Here is a 22,966-nt window from a genome sequence, read left to right as displayed (position 1 = left end):
GCTATTTGTAAGACACTGCAGGCCAAAGGCAGTATCCTTCGCTGCTCTGACATCCACCTGGTAAAACCTTGTGAACGCGTACACCGAAAACCATGTAGCGGCCTGGCAACCTGAGCCACTGACGCCTAATGGCAGAAAGCCCAAGAGGCCCCCACACTCCTGGTAGAGTGCACACTCACCCAAAAGGGTGGAACCCCCTTCAAAGCATAGGCTTGAATGATTAACTGGTGAATCCAATGCAAAATTGTTGACTTGTATGCCGCCAGCCCAAACCAGGATTCCTGACCTGTGCCGACACTCAGAAAGTCTGACCGACCAAACTACATCCAGAGTATGCAGCAATCCTTCCCCTGCTGACTGTGGACTAGGAAAACAAGAAGGCTAGACACCGTCCTGATTCAAGTTTAAACTACAAAACTACTCTATGCAAGACGATGGATGAGGATGCAACACCAGGAACGGCTCCTTACAGGAAAGTCACCAGCTCTGACACTTCTACCGCCAAAGTATTCGTAACCAATAACGCCTTCTGAGTCAAAAGGACTAACTGGGTTTACCAAATTGATTCAAAAGGTGGCCTCTGTAAGAACAGCCAAGTTCGGGTCCCAAGGACGCAAAGGTGGCCCAATAGGCGGGACTGTCCTCGTTAAACCCAGCATGAAGTACGAATCAGAGTGAGAAAAACTGTCTCTGGAAATAAATGGACAGAACCGAATAAGATTCCCAGGTCCTATAATGGAAGCTCCCTTAAAGCGGTAGTAAACCCAGCCATAAAACAGTTTAATTTCCGGCATGTGCCGGAAATGCAGCACTCCCATTGGTTGTGCTCTCAACCAAACTGTCAAACCATCCAATGGCTGGTGTCATAATTGATCACATGTGCAGCATCATGGCAGTTGTAGATTAAACAGAGGCAAAGATGGCAGCTTCCTTGGCTGAAAACAACAGGAGGGTTTACTTACACTTTAAGACGGCTTCCTGGCACTCAATAGTGCGGAGAGAACAGGACCCAGGACCCCCTGATCTCTCCAGACCTGGGCTTCAATAACCAAGCCAGACCGGAAGTTCAATAAGTCCAGCCAGACCAGAAATGTCCAAAGAGAGTCCCCTGCCGATTAACTATGTTGGTGTAACAAGCCAGCCTAGGTTATGCCAGACTACCACTTAGTGTTGCCACCAAATGTATCCTGCACAAAAGACACAGCAATAGTTCAATCGGGGAAGGAGCAGATTAGGGAGAACTGGTCCCCAAGGTGCACCTACCCCTATTGTTAGTGGGACTCTCATCCTGGAAAAAACATGTCCAAATTGTTGTAGATCCTGGAAACCAGTTGATGCACATCCAGACTTCCCCAACACTGGCAAATTGCTGGCACAAGCTGTTCTGCCCCAGACAGAATGCAGTTCACCTTTCCCTGAGCCGTACGACTCCTGGTGACCCCTGGTGGTTGATAGATGCCACTGCCATGCCATTTGTTGGACTGAACCATGACCACAACCTGTGCCACTCGTCCGTCCAACAATCCAAAGCAAGGTGTACTGACTGACGTTCCAACATATTGATGGGCAGTATTCTTTCCTGTGGGGCCAAGTCCCCTGAACTGTAGTCTCCTCCCAAAATAGTACCCCAACCGAGAGGCTGGCATTGGTAGTTACTATCTTCCATATCAAGCTTTCCCCTTCTCCAGGTTGCGAATAATCAACCCAAATTCGAACTCTGCAATACCCTGGGGACAGAGAATGATTGAACCTTTATGTTCCAGACAGGGACAACGTTGCTCTACAAAAGACCTGGAGAGGAACTGTATGTAGAAAACCACTCTAAAGTAGATACAATTTCATCAGAAACCTTATGCAGAGATGTAGGAAGGATACCGTTTGCTTCTTATATTAAACTTTAAGCCTGGAACCAACTGCTGCCTGAGCAAAAGATCGTTGAGGTATTCTGAGATAGACACCCACTGAGTCCTCAGCAAGCCCAGCACTGAGGCTTGGAACTCTGTGAACCCCGAGAGGCCACAACTGATTGGACAGATCCTATCCCATCCAAAACCAGATGTTTAAAAACGTTAGTGCCTTGAGAACTAAGATAGACTTCACGTTCCCCTTTGGTTTTGGGCCCGCAAATGGGTCGAGTGTTACCATAATGAGCCCATAACTTCTGCTCTGAGAAAAAAAAATGCAAAGGAAAAGCCTGATATTCTGCGGCGAACCCAGGGGGTCTCAAAGAGATGTATTTAACCTCTAAGGTTTCTGCCGGAGTCAACCTAAAGACAGAGCAAACCACCTCAGAGACTGCCCTAGCATCCTCTGGCCTGTGATACCTCCCAGAATCTGGAGGGGAAAAGCTTACAGCACCTGGTATTCCCAGGCAGTTTCCCATCCAAGTACTAACCATGACCAACCCTGCTTAGCCGATGCGATCAGGTGCATTCAGGGTGATGTGGCCGCAGTCCATTGCAGCTACCATGCCGCCAGCAGGAATAGCTACCATGCCATACAAATGCAGTGGCCCAGATCCCACCCCTCCAGATCCCCCAAGGATGCAGGCCCATAGCCATGTTGGTCTACAACTATGCAACCACATAGGTATGTAAGCATGCAGATACAAAGGTATGCCGTTATGTAGGTACCCAGGTATGCATTTTTGCAGTTCGTGCACGTATGCAGTTTATACAAGTATATATTTAAGTATTGCCGTTAAACGCAAGCAAGCATGTACATATTGCCGTTCAATGCAAGCAAGCATGTACGTAAGCAGTTCAAAGCAAGTGAGCATGCAGTTCTACAATTATACAGTTATGCATGCCATAATGTCATATTATGCTGCACCTGCCCAACTGCACTTGGGCCCCATATTAGTTTTTTTAGAACTAGCCAAGCACATATGCATTCAACGCATCCTGAATGCAGCCTAAATATAAGCTCCTGCAGATCAAAATGCCACGCAGGGGTGTATCGACAGTTGTACAAGCCCCATTGATTAGGCAGCAAGTATACAAATTATGCACTAATTCAATATATAGTCATGTCCTGTCTGGTCACGCAGCTCCCCCATAGGTAGTACCCACACATCATTATTCAGCCATAGATTGCTCCTTCTCTGATATCTTACATGAACTGTGCTGATCCTGCAGCCCACATGCGACTTCAAACATAAGCAAAAATGGCCACCCTTCCAATTCATGCCCCCATGCACATGACTAGGCTACACCGAGCAACTCAATGCCCTCTAGTGGCTGGGAGGAGAAAACTGCACCCCAATGCTCCTGAGACACACACACAGAGCACGACACAGCCAGACCAAACTGCACACTGCCCCCGGTGTCCACCGGGAGAGTGACCAGTTAGATTTTTTTTCCCCCCCTTCAAGAAATACTGCAAATGCAAACTTACCATTCCCACTGCAGGACTCTGAATCATAACAGGAGTCCAGCCTTCACCCATCACGGTGTCAAAAAAGACCTTCAAAGACTTGGTCCCCCTTACATCTGGCATCCAGTCCCCTGGACAAATATAGCACCCTGCTGGAAAGCACCTTGGTCAGAACAAACACTACACAGGGTTTTGGCTGACAGCTTTTCAAATGGATCCAATTGAAGTCCATGATTCTCAGTAGAACTGTTCTGGACCTCCAAGTATGCTCCAAGAGCACATCAGTGACCATCACCTTACAGACACTGGTGAAAAAATTGAAGTACCTGTGTAGAAGGGTTATACAGGGGAGGACTTCCTGTTTGATTGGTCTGCCAGTGTCCATTCACCTATAGGTGGCATATAACTAACATAGTCATGATAATAGCCTGCTCTGTGACCCGTGATGTACGATAAAGAAATAACTGCAAGTACCCTTAACTGTAAAACAAAACATTGCATTTTTCACATTCTAACTGTAAAAGGTACCTTTATGTACTTAAGCATGCAGTAAATATTTTTTTCTAGAGGGAATAATTAAAACTGTAGTTTGTGCCATGTGATAAGCCGTATGATATGCATAATCATTACAAACAAGCCTAATATGTGAAATACCCTATAAGAGTGAAAGCAGCTTCAATGAATGCAACAGGCAACAGGTCAGCAAGAAAGCTTGCAGCGATAACAGTACCAGCGGTGCCTACTGCACAGATTCCAGCAGCCACTGGAATCGGTCAGGTAAGGTACATGCATAGTTATGTTGGTCCAAGCTGGACCAATCTAAACTACGCTAAACGATCCACAGCAAAACTTCAGATTTAAAGTGGAACGAAAAAAGGCACAATTTTTTTTTTCATTTTGTATAGCGTAAGGGAGAGTTTTAACCCCTGTAAGGTTTATTTCTGCCATTTGTGTCCTATTGGGGAGATTTCTCTTCACTTCCTGTCCCACAGCCAAATCAGAAAGTGAGATAAAATCCCTTTAACCTCTTAAGGACCGAGCCTCTTTCTGAGATTTGTTGTTTACAAGTTAAAAACTATTTTTTGTGCTAGAAAATTACTTAGAACCCCCAAACATTATACATTTTTTTTCTAACACCCTAGAGAATAAAATGGCAGTTGTAGCAATATTTTGTCACACCGTATTTGCGCGTACAAGTGCACTTTTTTTAATTAAAAAATAAGACAGCAGTAAAGTTAGCCCAATTTATTTTCATATTGTGAAAGATAATGTTACGCCGAGTAAATTGATACCATACATGTCACGCTTCAAAATTGCGCCAGCTCATGGAATGGCGACAATATTTACCCTTAAAAATCTCCGTAGGCGACGTTTAAAAAATTCTACAGGTTTCATGTTTTAGTTACAGAGGACGTCTATGGCTAGAATTATTGCTCTCGCTCTACCAATCGCAGCGATACCTCACATGTGTGGTTTTTACACCGTTTTCATCTGCACGCGAGCTTGGCAGGGCGCGTTTAAATTTTTTTTTATTATTATTATTTTACCTTTTATTTTTACATTGTTTTAAAAAAAAAATGGGTCACTTTTATTCCTATTACAAGGAATGTAAACATCCCTTGTAACAGAAGAAAAGCATGATCTTTAATATGTGATCTGGGGTCAAAAAGACCTCAGATCTAATATTTACACTAAAATGCAATTTAAAAAAAAAAAAAAATGATTTAAAAAAAAAATGGCCCTTTAACCACCTCAATACAGGGCACTTTCACCCCCTTCCTGCCCAAGCCATTTTTCAGTTTTCAGCGCTGTCGCACTTTGAATGACAATTGCGCGGTCATGTTACACTGTACCCTAATGAAATTTTTATCATTTTTTCCCCACAAATAGAGCTTTCTTTTGGTGGTATTTGATCACCTCTGCGGTTTTTATTTATTGCGCTATAAACAAAAGAAGAGGGACATTTTTGAAAAAACACAATATTTTTTACTTTTTGCTATAATAAATATCCAATTTTTTTTTTTTTTTAACAAATTTTTTCCTCAGTTTAGGCCGATACGTATTCTTCTACATATTTTTGGTAAAAAAAAATTGCGCTAAGCGTATATTGATTGGTTTGCGCAAAAGTTATAGCGTCTACAAAATAGGGGATAGGTTTATAGCATTTTTATTATTTATTTATTTTTTACTAGTAATGGCGGCGATCTGCAATTTTTATTGTGACTGCGATATTGCGGCGGACATATCGGACACTTTTGACACATTTTTGGGACCATTCACATTTATACAGCGATCAATGCTATAAAATTGCATTGATTACTGTGTAAATGTGACTGGCAGGGAAGGGGTTAACACTAGGGGGCGCTCGAGGGGTTAATGTATTACCTAAGGAGGTGATTCTAACTGTGGGGGGAGGGGACTGACTGGGGGAGGTGACCGATCGCTGTCCCTGTGTACAAGGGACACACCATCGGTCTCCTCTCCTCTCTGACAGGACGTGGATCTGTGTTTACATGCACAGATCCACGCTCCTGCTCTGTTACCCGGCAATCGCGGGTGCCCGGCGGACATCGCGGCCGCCGGGCACGCGCACCGGGTCCCGAGCAACGCAGCGGGCACGCGCGCGCGCCGCCGGCGGCGCGCGCGCGCCCCCTAGTGGCTCGGAAGGCGAGGACGTCATATGACGTCCTCCCAGAACAATAGAAGCCTCGTCCAGCCGTCATATGACGGTGGGCGGTGGCTTAGCGGTTAAGAGCTATGGGCGGAAGTGACGTTTTGACGTCGCTTCAACCCTGCAATGTCATGGAGACAGTTGGGGGCCATCTTCCCCTCACTCATCTCCACGCACAGCCAGAAGGACCGGATCGCCTCCGCAGCTGCCAATGGCTCCAGTAAGCGGCGGAGGGCAAGGAGAGCGGCGGGGGGGCCCTCTCCCGCAGCCGATAAAAGTGATCTCACGGCGAATCCATTGCAGAGACCACTTTTATCTTATAGCCGACCACCCACCGAATATGAGGATACCAGGGGTTATGGCAGCTAGCTGCTGCCATAACAACAATATCCGTACTCAAAGTTAGGACGTATATCAGCATGCGCTGGTCGGCAAGTGGTTAAAGTGAGGGAATGGTTGTCAAATGTTTGTGAGTAAAGGGCTGTACATGGGGCTGAATATTCAGCCGTGTGTACGGCAGCCGGTTCAACTGGCTGGCCTCTGTCGAAGGGGGCATGACAGAAAAAAGTCTGCCTATCTGCAGAGAGCACTAACCGGTATGTTCCAGTGGGAGACGCCGTCCCCCTGTCAGAATACAAATAGCTCAGTGGAGGCGATCACTGTACTACATACAAAATGTTAGTATACTCAGGTTCCTCCTGAGCTCTTAAAAGAGAAGTATGGGAATTTTTTTCCCCCATAATCATACTTACCTAGGTGGATACAGCATCAGTTCCATGCTGCATCTGTTCCCCGCTGCCTCTGCACTGAGAACTGAGCCATCGAGCACCCCTGATGGCTCGGTTCTCTCAGCTCTCCCTAAGCGGAGAACTGCTGTCAGTCAGCTGCTCTGCTAATCCACACTCACTGGAGAATTGGGGAGGGGAGCGGCCATCTCAGTGGCTCACTGAGAGGCTGAGACGGCCATCAGTCCAGGCACCTGGTGGATCCAGAGTCGGGAGGATGCGGTGCCTGGACTGATCTGTGTGACGACAGCAGAGAGCGGACTTCAGAAAACGGGTCACAGGAGGGCAAAACTAATTACACTCCTGTGACTCACAGGAGAAGTCCAGCCAAACGAGCTCAGGCTGGACTTCACCCTAAAGTTTTTTTCTCCTCGTTCAGCTGGTTAAATTCAAATGAACCAATTCTGCCCTGAAATATTTAGGCACACATATCCCCTCCAAGCTATCTCGCACCTTTGACCTCAATCCCCCCCGTGCTTCTGAGTAAGACACGATCCTTGCTGGATACATGGCATCGCTGATTACACTCCTGGTTCAGGCACTGCAATATAATAAAAAATTAACATGTTACTGAAATTTCTTCATCTCTTCAAAGCCCTTTATCAATAGCTCTTTATTCAATGGCTTAATTTGGGCACATAAATGTCCTAGACTTCACCGTCGCCAGCTGTCGTTCCTGAAGAAATATGGAGGATTGGTAGTTCTGGATATCCAAAAATATTATCAAGCAACCCATTTAGGGAGACTTACTCCGCGACTCCAAGCTCTGGCTCCAGATCGAACAGTCTCAAAGTCAAGCTCCACTCTCCAGAGCACCTGTGGTGTTATGAGGCACTAACACGCGCTTTGAAACTACATCCCCTAACGGGGCCTACGTCGTGTACATGCTCTCACCTATTCGTACGCAACTCCCTCTCTTCGAGACTTTCCACTATTCCTGGTGCTGGGCAACCCACAATTCTCCCCAGATCTTCATGAAATTACTTTTCGAACCCTACACGACTCTGGTCGCTATCGGCGTCTCACTTTGACGGCTGCCGCTTGGCCCTCTATTTCCTCTCTTACTAGCCCGTTGGGCCCTTTCGATTAGACTTTTTAGCCTCAGCGCGTTTCAGCCCATGAAAAGTGGCTGCCATCAGGAAGCGCAAGTTACCATCCTAGAGAGAGGGGGTCAACATATAAGGGTACATCTCACCCGCCTAAAAAATGACCCCATTTTGGAATGCAAAACACCCCAACACACAATCTAGGAGTCATATTGAGTCTTTTGAACATGTCATTTTTTTCCACAAGTTTTTGGAAAATGTGGAAAGAAAATTTTTTTTTTCTTTTTTTTTTTAACACAAAGTTGTCACTTTATAGATATTTATAATACATAGCAAAAATTACACCCCAAAATATATTCTGCTGCTACTCCTGAGTATGGCGATACCACGTGCAAGACTGGCCATATACAGAGGCCCAACATGCAGGGATCACCTCAGGTGTTCTAGGGACACAAATTACACATCTAATTTCCTCACTACCTATAACACTTTTGTGTGGCACTGTAGTGGCATAGATGAGCACCAACATGGCATGGTGTTTCAGGCGAGCCCCCAATTGTTTTGCTATTTTGTAAAACGCAAATTACAGCAAAATCATGTGTGCAAAAATGCACAGCAGAAACCACTGCAGAAACGGATCAAACGCAAGCTGCATAGGTGTGAACCGAGCTTCATGTTGGTCACACACACACATCGATTTTTGGCCGAGAATATTCATATGAAAAATCTTTGTACATTCGCTGAATGAAAGAAAGTCATTTGAAAATTTCACTTGCTTTTAACATTCAGTTTTTAATGAATGTAATTTCTGAACGAAAACCACATACACTGTCTGAAAATTCCTTTGACGTTTTCTATTCTGCTCCTTCAAATTTTCCCATCACTGTGGTCGAAAACGACCGTCGATTTGACCCCACTAACGATTAGAAAATCCAACGAACGTTCTTAAAATTAACATTTTTTCAAAGGAAGACATTGTTTTTGAATGGCCAGCATAAGTGACAGCAGGCGCAGGTAACGTTCATCACCTGCCTATGACAAGGGAGTCTGTCTTGCATAATATATTACAGTTCTGACTGAAAATCTGCAAAACAGTCTTTAATTTTTTTTTTTTTTTAATTTAAATTACAAATTTGATCTGAGTCTGATGATATTTACCAGATTCAACCTCTAATAGTATATACAATATATCTCTTCTGTCTGTGTCCAGGGAACATCGGAAGCGCGAGTTTGGGAGGACATCATAGTACGCCCTCCCAGAACTAGCCGACAGCACTGTAGCCCAGTCGGCAAGTGGTTAAAATGGTAGTAAACTACTTCACAAATCAGTGCCAATTAAATCAGATTACTACACCATACTAGTACGTGTCTTTCTAAGTTTTCAAGGTGCTTCAATTAGGAGATATTGCCCTCTCCTTCTGGCTATAAAGGCCCCTTTCACACGGACGGAAAGTCTATTTTTTAGGCAGACCTGAACGGACACTCCATAGAGGTCTATGGAGAGACGGATGTCAGTGGTGACATGACCGCTGACATCCGACCCGCTCCGATCCAAAAAAGTGTGACAGAGGAAAAATTAAGATTTTTTAAAACAGCTTACCTGTAAAATCCTTTTCTTTGAGGATCGGAGGAGCTTACTAGGTTGAGGATCCAATCCAAGTATTCCAGGTAGCTGACTGCTGTAACCAGACCTTGGTTTAAACGGGCTACCGATTGACCTATCAAGAGTAGATCGTCTAAGTAGGCTAGTATCATTAAACTTTGAGCCCTTAACCTGGCTAAAGGAGGAGCCAGGATCTTTATACACACTTGAAGTGCAGTAGCTAGCCCAAAAAGGTAGAGCTATAAACTGGAAATGAAGATTTTCTACCTTGAACCGTAGAAATTTCTGGTGAGTGGGGGAAGATCGGCACATGGCGATAAGTATCCTTAATGCTGATAGACACCAGAAGTTCTCCCCCTTGTAGGAAGGAGACTACTGATAAATTTCATGCAAAGAGGAAGACTTCTTTTTCTCTGGATCCTTAGGAACGTTTGATCTGAGAAAAATCGAGGAGACGAGAACTCTTGGAACTCCAGATTGGAGCTATTGAGGAAGTCCCTCATTCGTCTTCCTGTCAGATCCATGAGAACTGCAGAAGTATTCCCCCTATTGAGCTAGCGGGGTGCCTCCTGATAAGGAGGCTACAGTATCTTGTAGGTTTTCCTCCCCAAGACCCCGTTTTGTCCCAGGGGTTAACGCTGAGGATTACCTACTGAACCTGATGGCGGAAGCCATTGTGACTGCCTGGAGGCTCATGCCCCTGGCACAAAAGGAGCTTTTAAAAATGAAAGTATATTCACTCCTTTACTTAAATGGAAAAAACGGGATACTTTTTCCACTAGAATTTCTTTGAATAAATTATCCAAACAACCTCAATTAGCTGTTCTACCACAAAAGGAAGACTAGCCAGGAGTTTCTGCATGGTGAAAGGAAGTTTATCCTCCGCTGATGTGCGTTCCTGCACGCATGCTTTTAGCTGTGTTTAGAAACAATGTGCACAGAACCGTGTATAGCACCTGGAATTCCCAGGCTGTACAGGTACAAACTGCCATAGGTATCTCAGCAGTTGTGCGTTTGACTAGTTTATAAGCCAGCACCTGCCTGAGAACCTTGTGGAAGTTCTACAAAAGGAACTCACAAGCCATTATTGCAAGCATAAAGCTGCCAGAATTCTGGGCCTGCTGAGCATGAGCTTAGAACACCTGTTAAACTGGCCTCACAACGATTAAGCAATTACTGTCAGCCAGGCAGCTCAATCTGCCAGCGAAAAAAGTTTTGTTTTTTTTTCCAACAGGAATTCCAACTTTATTTGTTGGATGCCTAAGCATTTGAATATTGTCTGCCAAATAACAGCTCTTATTCACAGAGGATATACTGCGTTAATTGCTAGCATACCGTACTTCGTGAATTTCCTCCACCATAGGATAAAGTGTAAAAACTTAACTAGGAGGAAAATAACATTTATCTGGGAAATCTTCTCAGATACAAAAAAGGCTTTTCCAACATTAAATGGACAGGAAAAAAATCATGCACAGTCTGAGGAGGCTTCAACGAACCCAAACACTTCGTTAAGGGAGCATAAATGTGGAGTGAACCATTCAGCAAGATATTGAAACCAGCTGGTTCTCCCACATTTGACACCTCAGAAGAGGAGTCATCAGCCTCACCACGGTCCCCTGAGGAGATTTGTCTTCTCCCGCCCCTAGTTCCCCCGTTTGAGGGTCCTGGGCAATGAAAGAGAATCAGTGCAATTAAAGTCACTAAACTTTTATTTATTTTTTTTTTAAACCCATCATGGCTGAGGGAAAAAAGAACCTTTGGTAAAATACACAGGGGCTGCAGTGTTGAAAACAATTGTAAACATTTCATGCCCCTGATGCTCACTCTAACCAGTCACTCCCTCTCAGGGGAGGATGCCATCTGTAGAGATAAGTAGGCTTACCAGAGCTAGAGGGGGACTCCTTTAGCTCTATTTCTGGGGGTGTTTTAACCCCCCTTCTGACCTTAGCCCGATGCACACAGCAGAGGTACCATCAGAAGAAATCGCATGCACTGCTTGAGCGATAGTCCAGCTCTGCTGCTGTTAATCAATGCCCAGCCTGATGCAATAGTAAATGCCAAAGGAATGTCTATGTCACCAACCTCTAACGCCACTTTGCTCCTGTGTCCCTCCACAGCTGCAACAAAAGATATAGTGCCTTTAAACCATGCCTCCTCGTGTTTGGACGTCTGAGGACGCCAACACCGCGCTTAGCCCCGCCCCCCGCGTTAGCCACGGCTTTCCCATTACCTTTTTTTTTTTTTTTCCTTTTTTTTTTTTTTTTAAAAGAAGCATTACCCACGTGAGCGGCGTGCTCCCATTCCCTGGGATCTACAGGGTATGAAGCAGCATGGCGCAGGGGGGTCTTGCAAGCCGCCTAGCGGTGTGCTAATCGCACCAGTTTTTTAAATTTTTTTTTAATTTAAAGCGCTTCTTCCCCCAAGAAGAGGGGGAAGACAATCAGCACAGGGGGGCGATTGGTGAGGAGAAGAACACCCCCCCACCCAAGCTTACCAGAGGTCCCGTTGTCTGCCTGGTGGAAGAAGCATCTCAGCTCTCCTGACACAGCATGCTCTCAGCGTGAGGCAGTGAGTGCTCAATACAGCCCCCAGTGGTGACACATAGGCATGACAACATTATTATTTCTTAAAGGAGACATTCATAAGAAAATTCAAAGGGATTTCTTAGAAAACTCCATTTTCCTTTCCCCGCCGCAGGGTTTTCTGTGGTAAACCAACAGACCCAATTCTTCACCCTTCACGATGGGTTTCGTTAAACCTTCAGGAGCTGGGGACCCTAGAGGGAACCCGCTATCCTGGACCTGCAATAGCACCCTGCCAGTAAAACTTTATGGCCTTACTACCAAAAGTACTGGATACCAGGCTCCAGCTCTCTAAAAAGAGAAGCATTCACAGGCAAAACCTTGTTTCTTTGGATACGAGGCCTGGATACCATTCAATTTGGCCCAAAAAAAGACTTTGAATGGATCCGGTCAGCATGGCTAGCCCCAGCAAGGATTGCTCCAGTGGAGCTCAGCACAGCACATCTTTACTCATGACCGACACCTTAGACACTGGCGAAAAAACTGAGGTACTCCCAGTAGTGGGAGGGGTTATATAGGGAGTGCACTTTTTAATTTAGGGCGTGCCAGTGTCCATCACCTGAAGGTGGCCTATAACCCACATAGTAACTACTATGGCTCTGTGTCCCCTGATGTATGAAAAGAAACCTACTTCTCCATCTGTCTGCGAATCAGATTGGGTAACGACGGACTCTACAGTTCATCTTCATCCAACCCCCCCATAGGTGAGAGCGGCGCTCTGACAGGTCCGTCCCTGCACAGTGTGCAGAGACAGACCTGTCATCTGCCTGCTCAGCGGGGATCGACGGAGCGATCCCCCGCTGAGCAGAGCAGGCTCCGTACACAGACACCTTCGTGTGAAAGAGCCATAAGTCTTTTGCACATGTGCGCTGGAGTGTGCAGTAAATCTGTAGAACAATGTGCCGTGTTTATGTCAGCATTACTCCCCGCCATTACAGTGTCATCCTGCATGAATGCTGACAATCATCAGTAACATCATCAGGCTTGGTTTATTCTTATCGTGCATGTGCGAGATTACCACACAGAGGTAGAAGAGCGGAAGTTCGGGTTGTGAAGACAGCAGGAGATTTCCGCAAAGATGTACTTGCTTCAGCCACAGCAGACAAAATCAATAAAAAAGCTGCAGTAACAATAAGACCACTTATATTACGCTGTTGCCTATTCAACAGGGCATTATTTTTTGATAGCATGCTTTTTCTCAATTTGTTGTACTGAGTTTACTACCGCTTTAACACTATTTGTTGCACATATTTATACGTTTTTATATTTTGGGTTAGTATCAAAACCTGTAATGCTGGCTGCTATTTTTTCACATATAAATTTCACCTAAGCGCAGAGTTTTCCCCTTTACATATAAAAATTACCGAAATAGAATTTTTTCATAAAAATAAAAAATAGTGAAACATAACACGTGAAACATCCACTGCTGCTGCTTTACAGAAACAGAGTATACAACCACATTTACTAAATACGGAATATGAAGCAGCGCTGTGGTATAACAAATGTATGCAAGTGTCCATACAATATATAGTGATTATTCCTCCAAACAGCAAAGTCACCACATCAGTGATGAAAAAAAAAATAAAAAATTACACTCCACAGTGACTTTGTTCACATAAATCACAGTAAACTCTTTGCCAACTCTTCAGTGACACCAGCTGTGCAGTGCACCCACTCCCAAGAATTGCCTCTCAAATTAATGATCGGCATTTGCACTTGTTTAAATGCTCTGGTTGCTCCCCAGTGGCAAACATCATATCAGTACCTCTCAATGGTTTTTCCAAATATTGCAATCTTGTTATAAAAATTAAGTATTTATTTCAGTGTTTAAGTATTTATTTCAGCCAGTAACTACTTACAAGTATGAAAGAATCAAGGCTTGACATAATATAAATATGCCCAAATTATCATCGGTTTCCCTCTGGTCTCCCGCCAACTGAAAGGCATCTCGCCTGTTCGCCATGTACCGACTTCCATCATGTCACTTCGATACTGCGCGATCCACTCCAACGCATCTGTTTACTTCATTAAAGGGTTCCTTTGCGAGTAGTTTTAATTGACTGAAATAAATAACAGGATTTTTATAACAGCTTACCTGTAAAATCCTTTATTTGGAGTACACCATAGGACACAGAGCCTCAAGTATTTACTTAGTGGGTTATAGCTACCTTCAGGTGTTGACACTGGCACACCCAATACAGGAAGTTGACTCCCCTATATAACCCCTCCTCCTTCCAGGAGTACCTCAGTTTTTGTAGCCAAGCAATATACTTTCACCTCATAAAACAGACCGGCGGGAGCTCTGTGTGTTATGATGTACTCCAAGAAAAGGATTTTACAGGTAAACCGTTAAAAAAATCCTATTTTCTTTATCTTAGATCATAGAACACAGAGCCTCAAGTATTTACTTAATGGGACATTCCATAGCAATGCTATTTGAGGGGAGGGAGACGCAACCTGTAGGGCACCCCCAGACCTTGAGGACTTATACTGCTGCCTGCAGCACACTGCGCTCGAAGGCGATATCTTCATTCCTTCTTACATCCACTTGATAAAATTTTGTGAATGTTTGGACCGAAGACCAAGTTGCGGCCTTGCAGATCTGAGCAAAGGAGGTCAGGTGACGCACTGCCCATGAAGCACCAACCGCTCTGGTAGAGTGCGCCTTAACTTTAAACGGGGGAATCTTACCCCTTCATAAGTTTGAATTATAACTTGCCGATTCCACTTAGCAACAGTGGATTTCAACACTGCCTGTCCTTTCTTAGGACCCTCTGGCAAAATAAATAAGACATCAGTCTTACGAATCTGAGCAGTTTTCTTTAAATAGATTTTCACTGCTCTGACTACATCAAGACAATGTAATGACTTTTCTTCCCTGGAACATGGTTTTGGGAAAAACGATGGCAGGACAATATCTTCATTCAGATGAAAGCCTGAAACCACTTTTGGCAAAAAGCCTGGACTAGGGCATAACACCACTCTATCCTCATGAATAATCAAATATGGCTCTTTACAAGAAAGAGCAGCCAATTCTGAAACCCTCCTGGCTGAGGATATAGCAACCAAAAATATCAGCTTCCTAGTCAGAAGGACTAAGGGAATATGCTGTAATGGTTCAAATGGCTGTTTTTGTAACACTGACAAAACTAAAATTCAAGTCCCAAGGGGTTAAAGGTGATTTAACTGGCGGATTAATCCGCATCACCCCTTGCATAAAACTCCGGACTAAAGAATGCGTAGCAATCGGTCTTTGAAATAAAACTGATAAGACTGAGACTTGGCCCTTAATAGTACTTAGGGCCAACTTCATCTCTACGCACAATTGTAGAAAGGCAAGGATTCTGCCTATAATATATCTCCGAGGGTGCCAACCCTTGGATTCACACCAGGAAACGTAAGCTTTCCAAACTCTATAATATATAGCTCTGGAAACTGGTTTCCTTGCATTGATTAAAGTGAGATAACTGACCTGGAAAGCCCACGTTTCTTCAGAATGTGGGTTTCAATAGCCAGGCCATTAAATTTAGCGCTCGTAAAGTATGATGGAATATTGGCCCCTGCGAGAGCAGGTCTGGCCTTAGTAGGAGAGGCCAAGGACCCTCCACTGCCATCTTTATGATTTCTGCGTACCATGGCCTTCTGGGCCATGCTGGTGCTACCAGAATTACCGGCTTTCTTTCCAGCTTGATCCTGCAAAGAAGTTGAGGCAGCAACTGAATCGAGGGAAAAGTATAGATCAGTGAAAACTGAGCCCACGGGGTTACCAGCGCATCTGTTCCGTATGCAAGTGGATCTCTTGTTCTGGACACAAAGTGGACTAACTTCATGTTGAATCTGGACGCTAGAAGATCTATGTCCGGAGTCCCCCATCTTTGGCAAACAGCCCGAAACACTTTGGGGTGAAGAGACCATTCCCCTGGGAATAACTGCTGGCGACTTAGATAGTCTGCCTGCTAATTTTCTACTCCCGGAATGAAAACTGCTGATAGGGATGGGACATTCCCTTCTGCCCAAGTTAGGATATGGTTCACCTCTCTCTGAGCGGAGAGACTCTTGGTGCCCCCTTGGTGATTGACATAGGCCACAACCGTGGCATTATCGTATTGAATCAGGACTGGACAATGCTTTAACCTGGAGGTCCAGGTTTTCAGAGCCAGATACACTGCCCGATTCTCTAGGATGTTGATGGGCAGGGCTCGAGTTTTTTGAGTTTTGACCACTGTCCCCGGACAGTCGTCTCCTCTAGTACAGCGCCCCATCTTGAGAGGCTGGCATCTGTCGTTACTACTTTCTAGATTATTGGTCTAAAGGATTTCCCCTTCAGCAAATTATGGCTTCGTAACCACCAACTGAGGCTTTGAGACACTCTTGGGGACAGCCGCATCGGCAAGTCCAAAGCTTGGATCATCTTGTTCCAAGCAGAGAGGATTCTGTTTTGCAACATTCTTGAATGGAACTGGGCATAGGGGACTGCTTCGAATGAAGCTACCATCTTTCCTAACAACCTCATGCAAAGGCGAATTGAAGGATTTGCTTTTGACCTCATCATCCCTCGTACGGAGCTGATCTTTGCTGAAGGCAAGAACACCCTTTTCTGGGCTGTATCTATGATCAGCCTTAAGTAATCCAGCCTTCTTACTGGTTTTAAGAAGGACTTCTCTAGGTTGAGGATCCAACCAAGACTTTCCAGGTAACTGGTTGTAATGCGTACACTTTTCTATTAACAATAGATCGTCTAGGTACGTTAACACTGTTATGCCCTGTGCCCTCAACCTGGCTAGAGGTGGGGCCAGTATTTTTGTGAATACCCATGGTGCTGTGGCTAAGGCCGCAAACTGAAAGTGCTGCTGTTCCACTTCGAATCGCAGAAACCTTTGGTGAGCAGGAAATATAGGGACATTCAAATATGTATCCCTGATGTCGATGGATGCCAGAAGTTCTCCGCCTTGTAGGATGGAAACCACTGACCTAATCGACTATTCGAAATGAGCGGATTTTTAGGAACCAATTTAGATTTTTTAGATCCAGAATGGGACTGACATCTCCATTCGGTTTTGGTACCATAAACAGGTTTGAATAGAAACCTAAACCTTGTTCTTCTGTGAGGATCTGCATGATTACCCCTTGAGTCAATAATCGGTCTTATGCTTGAAACAGGGATTGTCTTTTCCCTGGATCCTTGGGAACGTTTGATCTCAGAAAATGAGATGGTGGAAACTCCCGAAACTCTAGTTTGTACCCTAGAGTTATTGTGGAGAGAGCCATCTGTCCTGAGTTTCCCTTTCCTAGACTTCTGCAAAATGCAGAAGTCTAGCCACCACATTGGTGAGGGGAGACGCCTCTTCATGAAGAGGTCTTAGTATTCTGTTTTGTAGTCTTGCGGCTCCAGGTCTTCCTTTGAGCCTGGGCTTCTGGAGTCTGATGGTGGAAGCCGCCCCCACTGCCAAGAGGCGGATTCGCTTGGCGCAGGAGAGAAAGTCAGTTTAAATGAAAGACGTTTATACTTTCTTTTGACTGGCAAAAGACTACTCTTTCCACTGGAAATTGTTTTGATGTATTTATCCAAATCATCGCCAAATAGTCGCTCCCCATGAAATGGGGAGACTAGACATTGGGTTTTTGCAGGGTGCTTCGGCGGACCAACCCTTTAGCCAAAGGGTCCTATGCATGTGTACTAGCACAAGTGCAAGGCGAGACGCCTGGTGAATAGAATCCTTCATAGCATCTATGGCAAAACATAATGCTTTTGGTAAATAGTCCAACTCACTGGCCTGTTGTGCAGGGAGCTCGTTAAGGGCCTCTGTCAACTGGTCTTTTAAGGACTCACAGATGCCTATAGCTGAAATTGCAGGCTGAGCAACAGTACCTGCTAAAGAAAAAGAGGATTTTAACAGGAATTCCAACTTTTTATCCAAATGGAAATCGCAGCATCTACTGCTGGAACTTTCCATTTTTTGGTGAATTTTTCCTCCATAGGATAGAGAACTGAGAATCTCTTTGGAGGGAGAAAATGCTTATCCAGATGATTCTATTCAACATAAATAAGCTTTTCTAGTAATGTGTGGACTGGAAACGCATGGACTGGTTGTGAAGGTTTTAAGGAACCCGAAGAAGAAACCAGACTTTCAGCTGACTTTGTTAGTGGTAGCATGAAAGTGGAGCGAACCATGTCCGTAAGGATTTGCACCTCAGATTGTGAAGCTGAAACTTCAGCTGTTGTTTCCTCCGCAGTGGAGTAGTCGGTTTGTTTTTCCCAATTGTTTGAGGGTAATACCTCATCCTGTCCCCACTGTTCCCCTGATAAAGGGTTTGGAGTGGGAGAGAGGGATCTAGCACGCTTCTTATCCCCTTTAAAGGAGGATGTTATTAAAGCCACTAATCTTCCTTCTGAGCCCTGCAGGGCAGAGGAAAATGCATCTTCAGTCACGTATACAGGGGCTGAAGTGTGAGAAGCAGTTGCACCAATTGCTTCCAATGACTCACCCTGGCTTGCCATGTCAGGTATCTCCAGAGAGGATGACAATGAGAAGGCATGACTGGAGTTCCCAGCACCTGGGGGTGATTTTGGTGCCTTAGTAGTAAGCCTTGAAGCCATAGTGCAAAGCACAAAATTCAAAATGCACTCTAAGAACTGTTCTATTTACTTGAACAATATTAGGAAAAAACATAGAATAATCTAATGCTAAACAATAAGTCTTTTCCTGTACTGCAAATGCCTGTGTAAACCCCTCACATGCACCAGAGCTTCTGTGTCCTGTTGCAGCCTTGCTTGAGGTGCTCTGATGGACACTGTCTGTTTACAGAGTATCAGCTTTAAGCTTTTTCAGGTGGGAGCCTGATTGTCTATGCGCCGTGTGTTGTAAGGATGCTTAGACCGCACATGGCGCCAACTGCTTAAGCCACGCCCACTTACCCGCCCTCTGTCCTGTGACGTCAGCCCCATGCGGCAGGTTTTGAACACATATCTCCCAAACAAAATTGACGTCTTTTTTTCCCACAAATAAAGCTTTCTTTTGGTGGTATTTGATCACCTCTGCGATTTTTATTTTTTTGCGCTATAAACAAAGAGCAACAATTTTGAAAAAAAAGCAATATTTTTTGCTTTTTGCTATAATAAATATCACCAAAAAATATATTAAAAAAAACTTTCTTTCCTCAGTTTAGGCAGATACGTATTATTCTACATATTTTTGGTAAAAAAAAAAAAAAAAAAAAATCGCAATAAGCATTTGATTGGTTTGTACAAAAGTTATAGCTTCTACAAAATAGGGGATAGTTTTATGGCATTTTTATTTTTTTTCTACTAGTAATGGCGGCGATCAGCAATTTTTATCCTGACTGCGACATTATGGCGGACACGTCGGACACTTTTGCCGCGATTTTGGGACCATTCAAATTTATACAGCGATCAGTGCGATTAAAATTGCATTGATTACTGTGTAAATGTGACTGGCAGTGAAGGGGTTAAGACTACGCGGCGCTGTAGGGGTTAAGAGTGTCCTAGGGAGTGATTCTAACTGTGGGGGGGGGGGGCTACATATGACACATCACTGATCATAGCTCCCGATTACAGGGAGCTATGATCAGTGACAGTGTCACTAGGCAGAACGGGGAGATGCTTGTTTACATCAGCATCTCCCTTTTCTTCCTCTCCAAGAGACGATCGCGGGTATCCCCCGCGGACATCGAGTCCGCGGGACCCGCGATCCTACTCACGGAGCTTGCGGCGGGTGCACGCACGTGATGGCACGGCGGAAAATTCAAGGGGACTAACAGGTACACCCATTTGCACAGCCGTGCCATTCTGCCGACGTACATTGGCGTGCTCCGGTCGGGAACCGGTTAATAGAGCTTCTATCTCACACACCTTCCTGGAAGTAGTGACGCCACCAAATAAACAGCTTTAAGTGTCAGCCATTTAATTGAACAATTTTCTTGTGGTTCAAATGGCTCCCCTGTCAGGGTTTGTAGCACAAAAGACAGGTCCCATTTAGGAAAAGGCGGTCTCTACACTGGTCTGTCTGCTCAGGGCCTTAAAAACAAACTATCCATGGGTTGGAAGCTAGTTTCTTTTCCTGATAAACTAAGAGTGCTGATACTTGGCTCTTTAATGCTTCCACTGGGACCTCATGGACTAGAAAATTTTTATTTTCTTGTTTTTCTAGGCCCTGGTACATTTGGTCGTTAGTGAGAGGGTTTTCTTCTCCGACTGAATACCTAGAGTGGTATGAATTGCCCCCAGGAGGTTTTCTAATTCTTCCAGTAAAAGCTTATACTGGAAGGGCTTCCTGGAACCCCCTTCCAGAACTTCCCCTTCTGATTCCTGGGACCTGGAGGCTGCACTATCTAGCTCCTCCTCTGCCTCCTTCCTGGAGACTTCTGGAGGGCCTGCACTCGTGGATGGCAGTACTTGTGTTTTTGATAATGCTACCTGCTGAATTGGCAGAGGAGCAGTCTGAGGCTGCGGGATCTAAAAACCTGAAAAAAAAAAAAACTGAGTTACACTTACCGGTAAACATCCTTTTTCAGGAGACTTTCAGGACAGCCACCATAGAGGGAGACCTTGGCTCCTCCGTCTCAGGAAACCCAGCCTCATACTACAAGACTTAAGCCTCACCGTCTCGCCGGCCCCATAGTTCTCCCAGAGTAACTCCGGCCAGCTGGGGAGACACAAGAATAAGTCATACTAACCTTAATCTATCCAGACGGTCAAATGCGAAGAGCTTTCAGAGATGGACCAACATTTTGGGTGGGTACCGATGCTACACTGAAAGACTCCTGGAAAAGGATGTTACCAGTAAGTGTAACTCTGTTTTTCCATGTGTCTTTCAGCACAGACACCATAATTATTAATAATTGAGCACCATACCTTAGGGTGGGACCACTGCTTGCAGCACTTTACACCCAAAGGCCTGGTCCTTAGCCGATAGTAGGTCCAACCTGTAGTGCTTCACGAAGGTGGCAAAGCTGGACCACGTTGCAGCTCTACAGATCTGTTTTAAGGCACAAAGGTGCCTTTAAACCGTCCGGGGGCTCCAAACCCCCCCCCCAACCACATAGGCCTGAATAAAAGCCAACCTCAACCATCTAGCTATCATACGCCTAGAGCAACGTTCTCCAAACTACAGCCCTTCAGCTGTTGCGCAACTACATATCCCATGAGGCATTGTAAAACTCTGACATTCACAGACATGTCTAGGCATGATGGGAATTGTAGTTCCTGAACAACTGGAGGGCCATAGTTTGGAGACAACTGTCCTAGAGGCTCTGGACCCTTTCCTAGCCCCTGAAAATAAAACAAAAAAGAATCAGATTTTCTAAACTGTTTCGTACTAAGTACTGAAGGACGCAACTTCTAACGTCCAATTTATGAAAAATATGTTCCTTTTTCCTCATAGGACTCGAACAGAAGGTAGTCAAAATAATTTCCTGGCTTCTATGAAAGTTAGAGACCACCTTTGGTAAAAAGGCCTGATCCGGCTTAAAAACCACACGGTGCGGAAAAAAAAAAAAAAGGTGCCTTAATGGAGAGGGCGTCGAGTTCACTAACCCTCATTACAGTAGTGATCGACACCAAAAACACTGTCTTGAGGGTGACCAATTTTAAAGCACAAGACTCCAGCGGCTCAAAGGGCTCCCCAGTGAGGGTCTGTAACACTAAGGAGAGATCCCACATGGGGAGGGGATTACTGACTGATCTCTGTCTGCATAAGGCTTTAAAAGACCTGGCTATCCATGGATCTGTTGCTAGTGGCTTTTCCAGGAACACACTCAAGGCGAACACCTGTCCTTTCAAAGTGCTAAGAGCTAGCCCCTTGTCTGCCCATGACTGCAGGAATTCCAACACTGCCACTGAGCTGTGTATGTCGAAGGAGCTTTCTGCACACCAGCTACTGAAGCATCTCCACACCTTTAGGTAAATAGCCTGCGTCTCCTTTCTACAACCTAGGAGGGTCGCCACTAAACAATACGAGCAACCTTTGCCCCTCAGCAATTCCTCCTCAGTAACCAGGCTGCGAGATTCCAACACTTCACCTGGGGACGACAGATCGGCCTCTTGAGAAGGAAGATCCTCCCAGATGGGCAGAATCCTGGGAGGCTCCACAACCAGACCCTTCATTCCGAACTGGAATTTTATCAATACTGCTGGTACCAGTACAGGAGAACCGCCAGCTCTGGGCAAGTGCGTCCACTCAGATCACCCCGTCCTATCTGCTCAGGGAGAAGAGGCGAGCCTTTGCGTTCTCCCTTGAAGCGAAGAGGTCCACACATGGCACCCCCCACCTTCAAGTGACCATCTCGAAGATGTCCTGGTTCAAAACCCAGTCGCCCTCCCTTAGCATCTACCTGCTGAGAAAGTCTGCTACCTGGTTCTGTTCCCCCTTCAAATGCACCGCAGAGAGGGATAGAATGTTGCCCTCGGCCCACTTGAAGATGGTTTCCGCCAGAACCCATAGGGATCTGCTCCTGGTACCCCCCTACCTGTTGATATAGGTCACTGCTGAGGGGTTGTCCAAACGGACCCGCACGTGCTGTCCCTGGAGTGCTTTCTGAGTGCCAAGGTAACTGCTCTCAGCTCCCTCCAGTTTGAGGAAGTCTTTGCATCCTCTCTTCTCCAGGCACCTTGCACCAATCGGGAATCTAGGGGCGCCCCCCAACCGGTGCCGCTCGCATCGGTCGTGACAGTCCTGGAGACCGGCAGGACCCACGCCTGGCCTTGTGACAGATTTGGGCCTTCCTCCACCAAAGGGACCTCTTGACTTGACACAAATGTCAGGGAGTCCAGGGACCCCTGACTATGGTCCCAAACCCCCAGGATGAACAGTTGCAAAGGGAGGACCGTGCAGTCCAGCCCACTGCACTGCCTGGGAGCATGGATGTTAGTAAGCCCAGAGACCTGG

The 22,966-nt window shown here is 45.3% G+C and overlaps 1 protein-coding gene across 10 annotated transcripts in view; it reads right to left on the bottom strand.

The window, feature by feature from the left end:
- CLEC16A (C-type lectin domain containing 16A) overlaps positions 1-22,966 on the bottom strand; it is a 1,646,984-nt gene that overhangs the window by 1,431,085 nt on the left and 192,933 nt on the right. The window contains exon 1 of one of the 10 annotated variants that reach the window (XM_073591189.1): positions 20,575-20,599. The exons of the other annotated variants lie outside the window; for them this stretch is intronic. Coding sequence (XP_073447290.1) covers positions 20,575-20,584 — 10 coding nt within the window. The 5' untranslated portion in view covers positions 20,585-20,599. Of the gene's footprint in view, positions 1-20,574; positions 20,600-22,966 lie in introns of those variants that run through there. 10 annotated transcript variants of the gene reach the window in all.

The sequence above is a fragment of the Aquarana catesbeiana genome, linkage group LG06 (assembly GCF_042186555.1).
Source record: "Aquarana catesbeiana isolate 2022-GZ linkage group LG06, ASM4218655v1, whole genome shotgun sequence".
Classification (NCBI taxonomy): domain Eukaryota; kingdom Metazoa; phylum Chordata; class Amphibia; order Anura; family Ranidae; genus Aquarana; species Aquarana catesbeiana.
The sequence above is the reverse complement of the archived record's forward strand: the minus strand, read 5'-3'. Positions and strand labels throughout refer to the sequence as shown.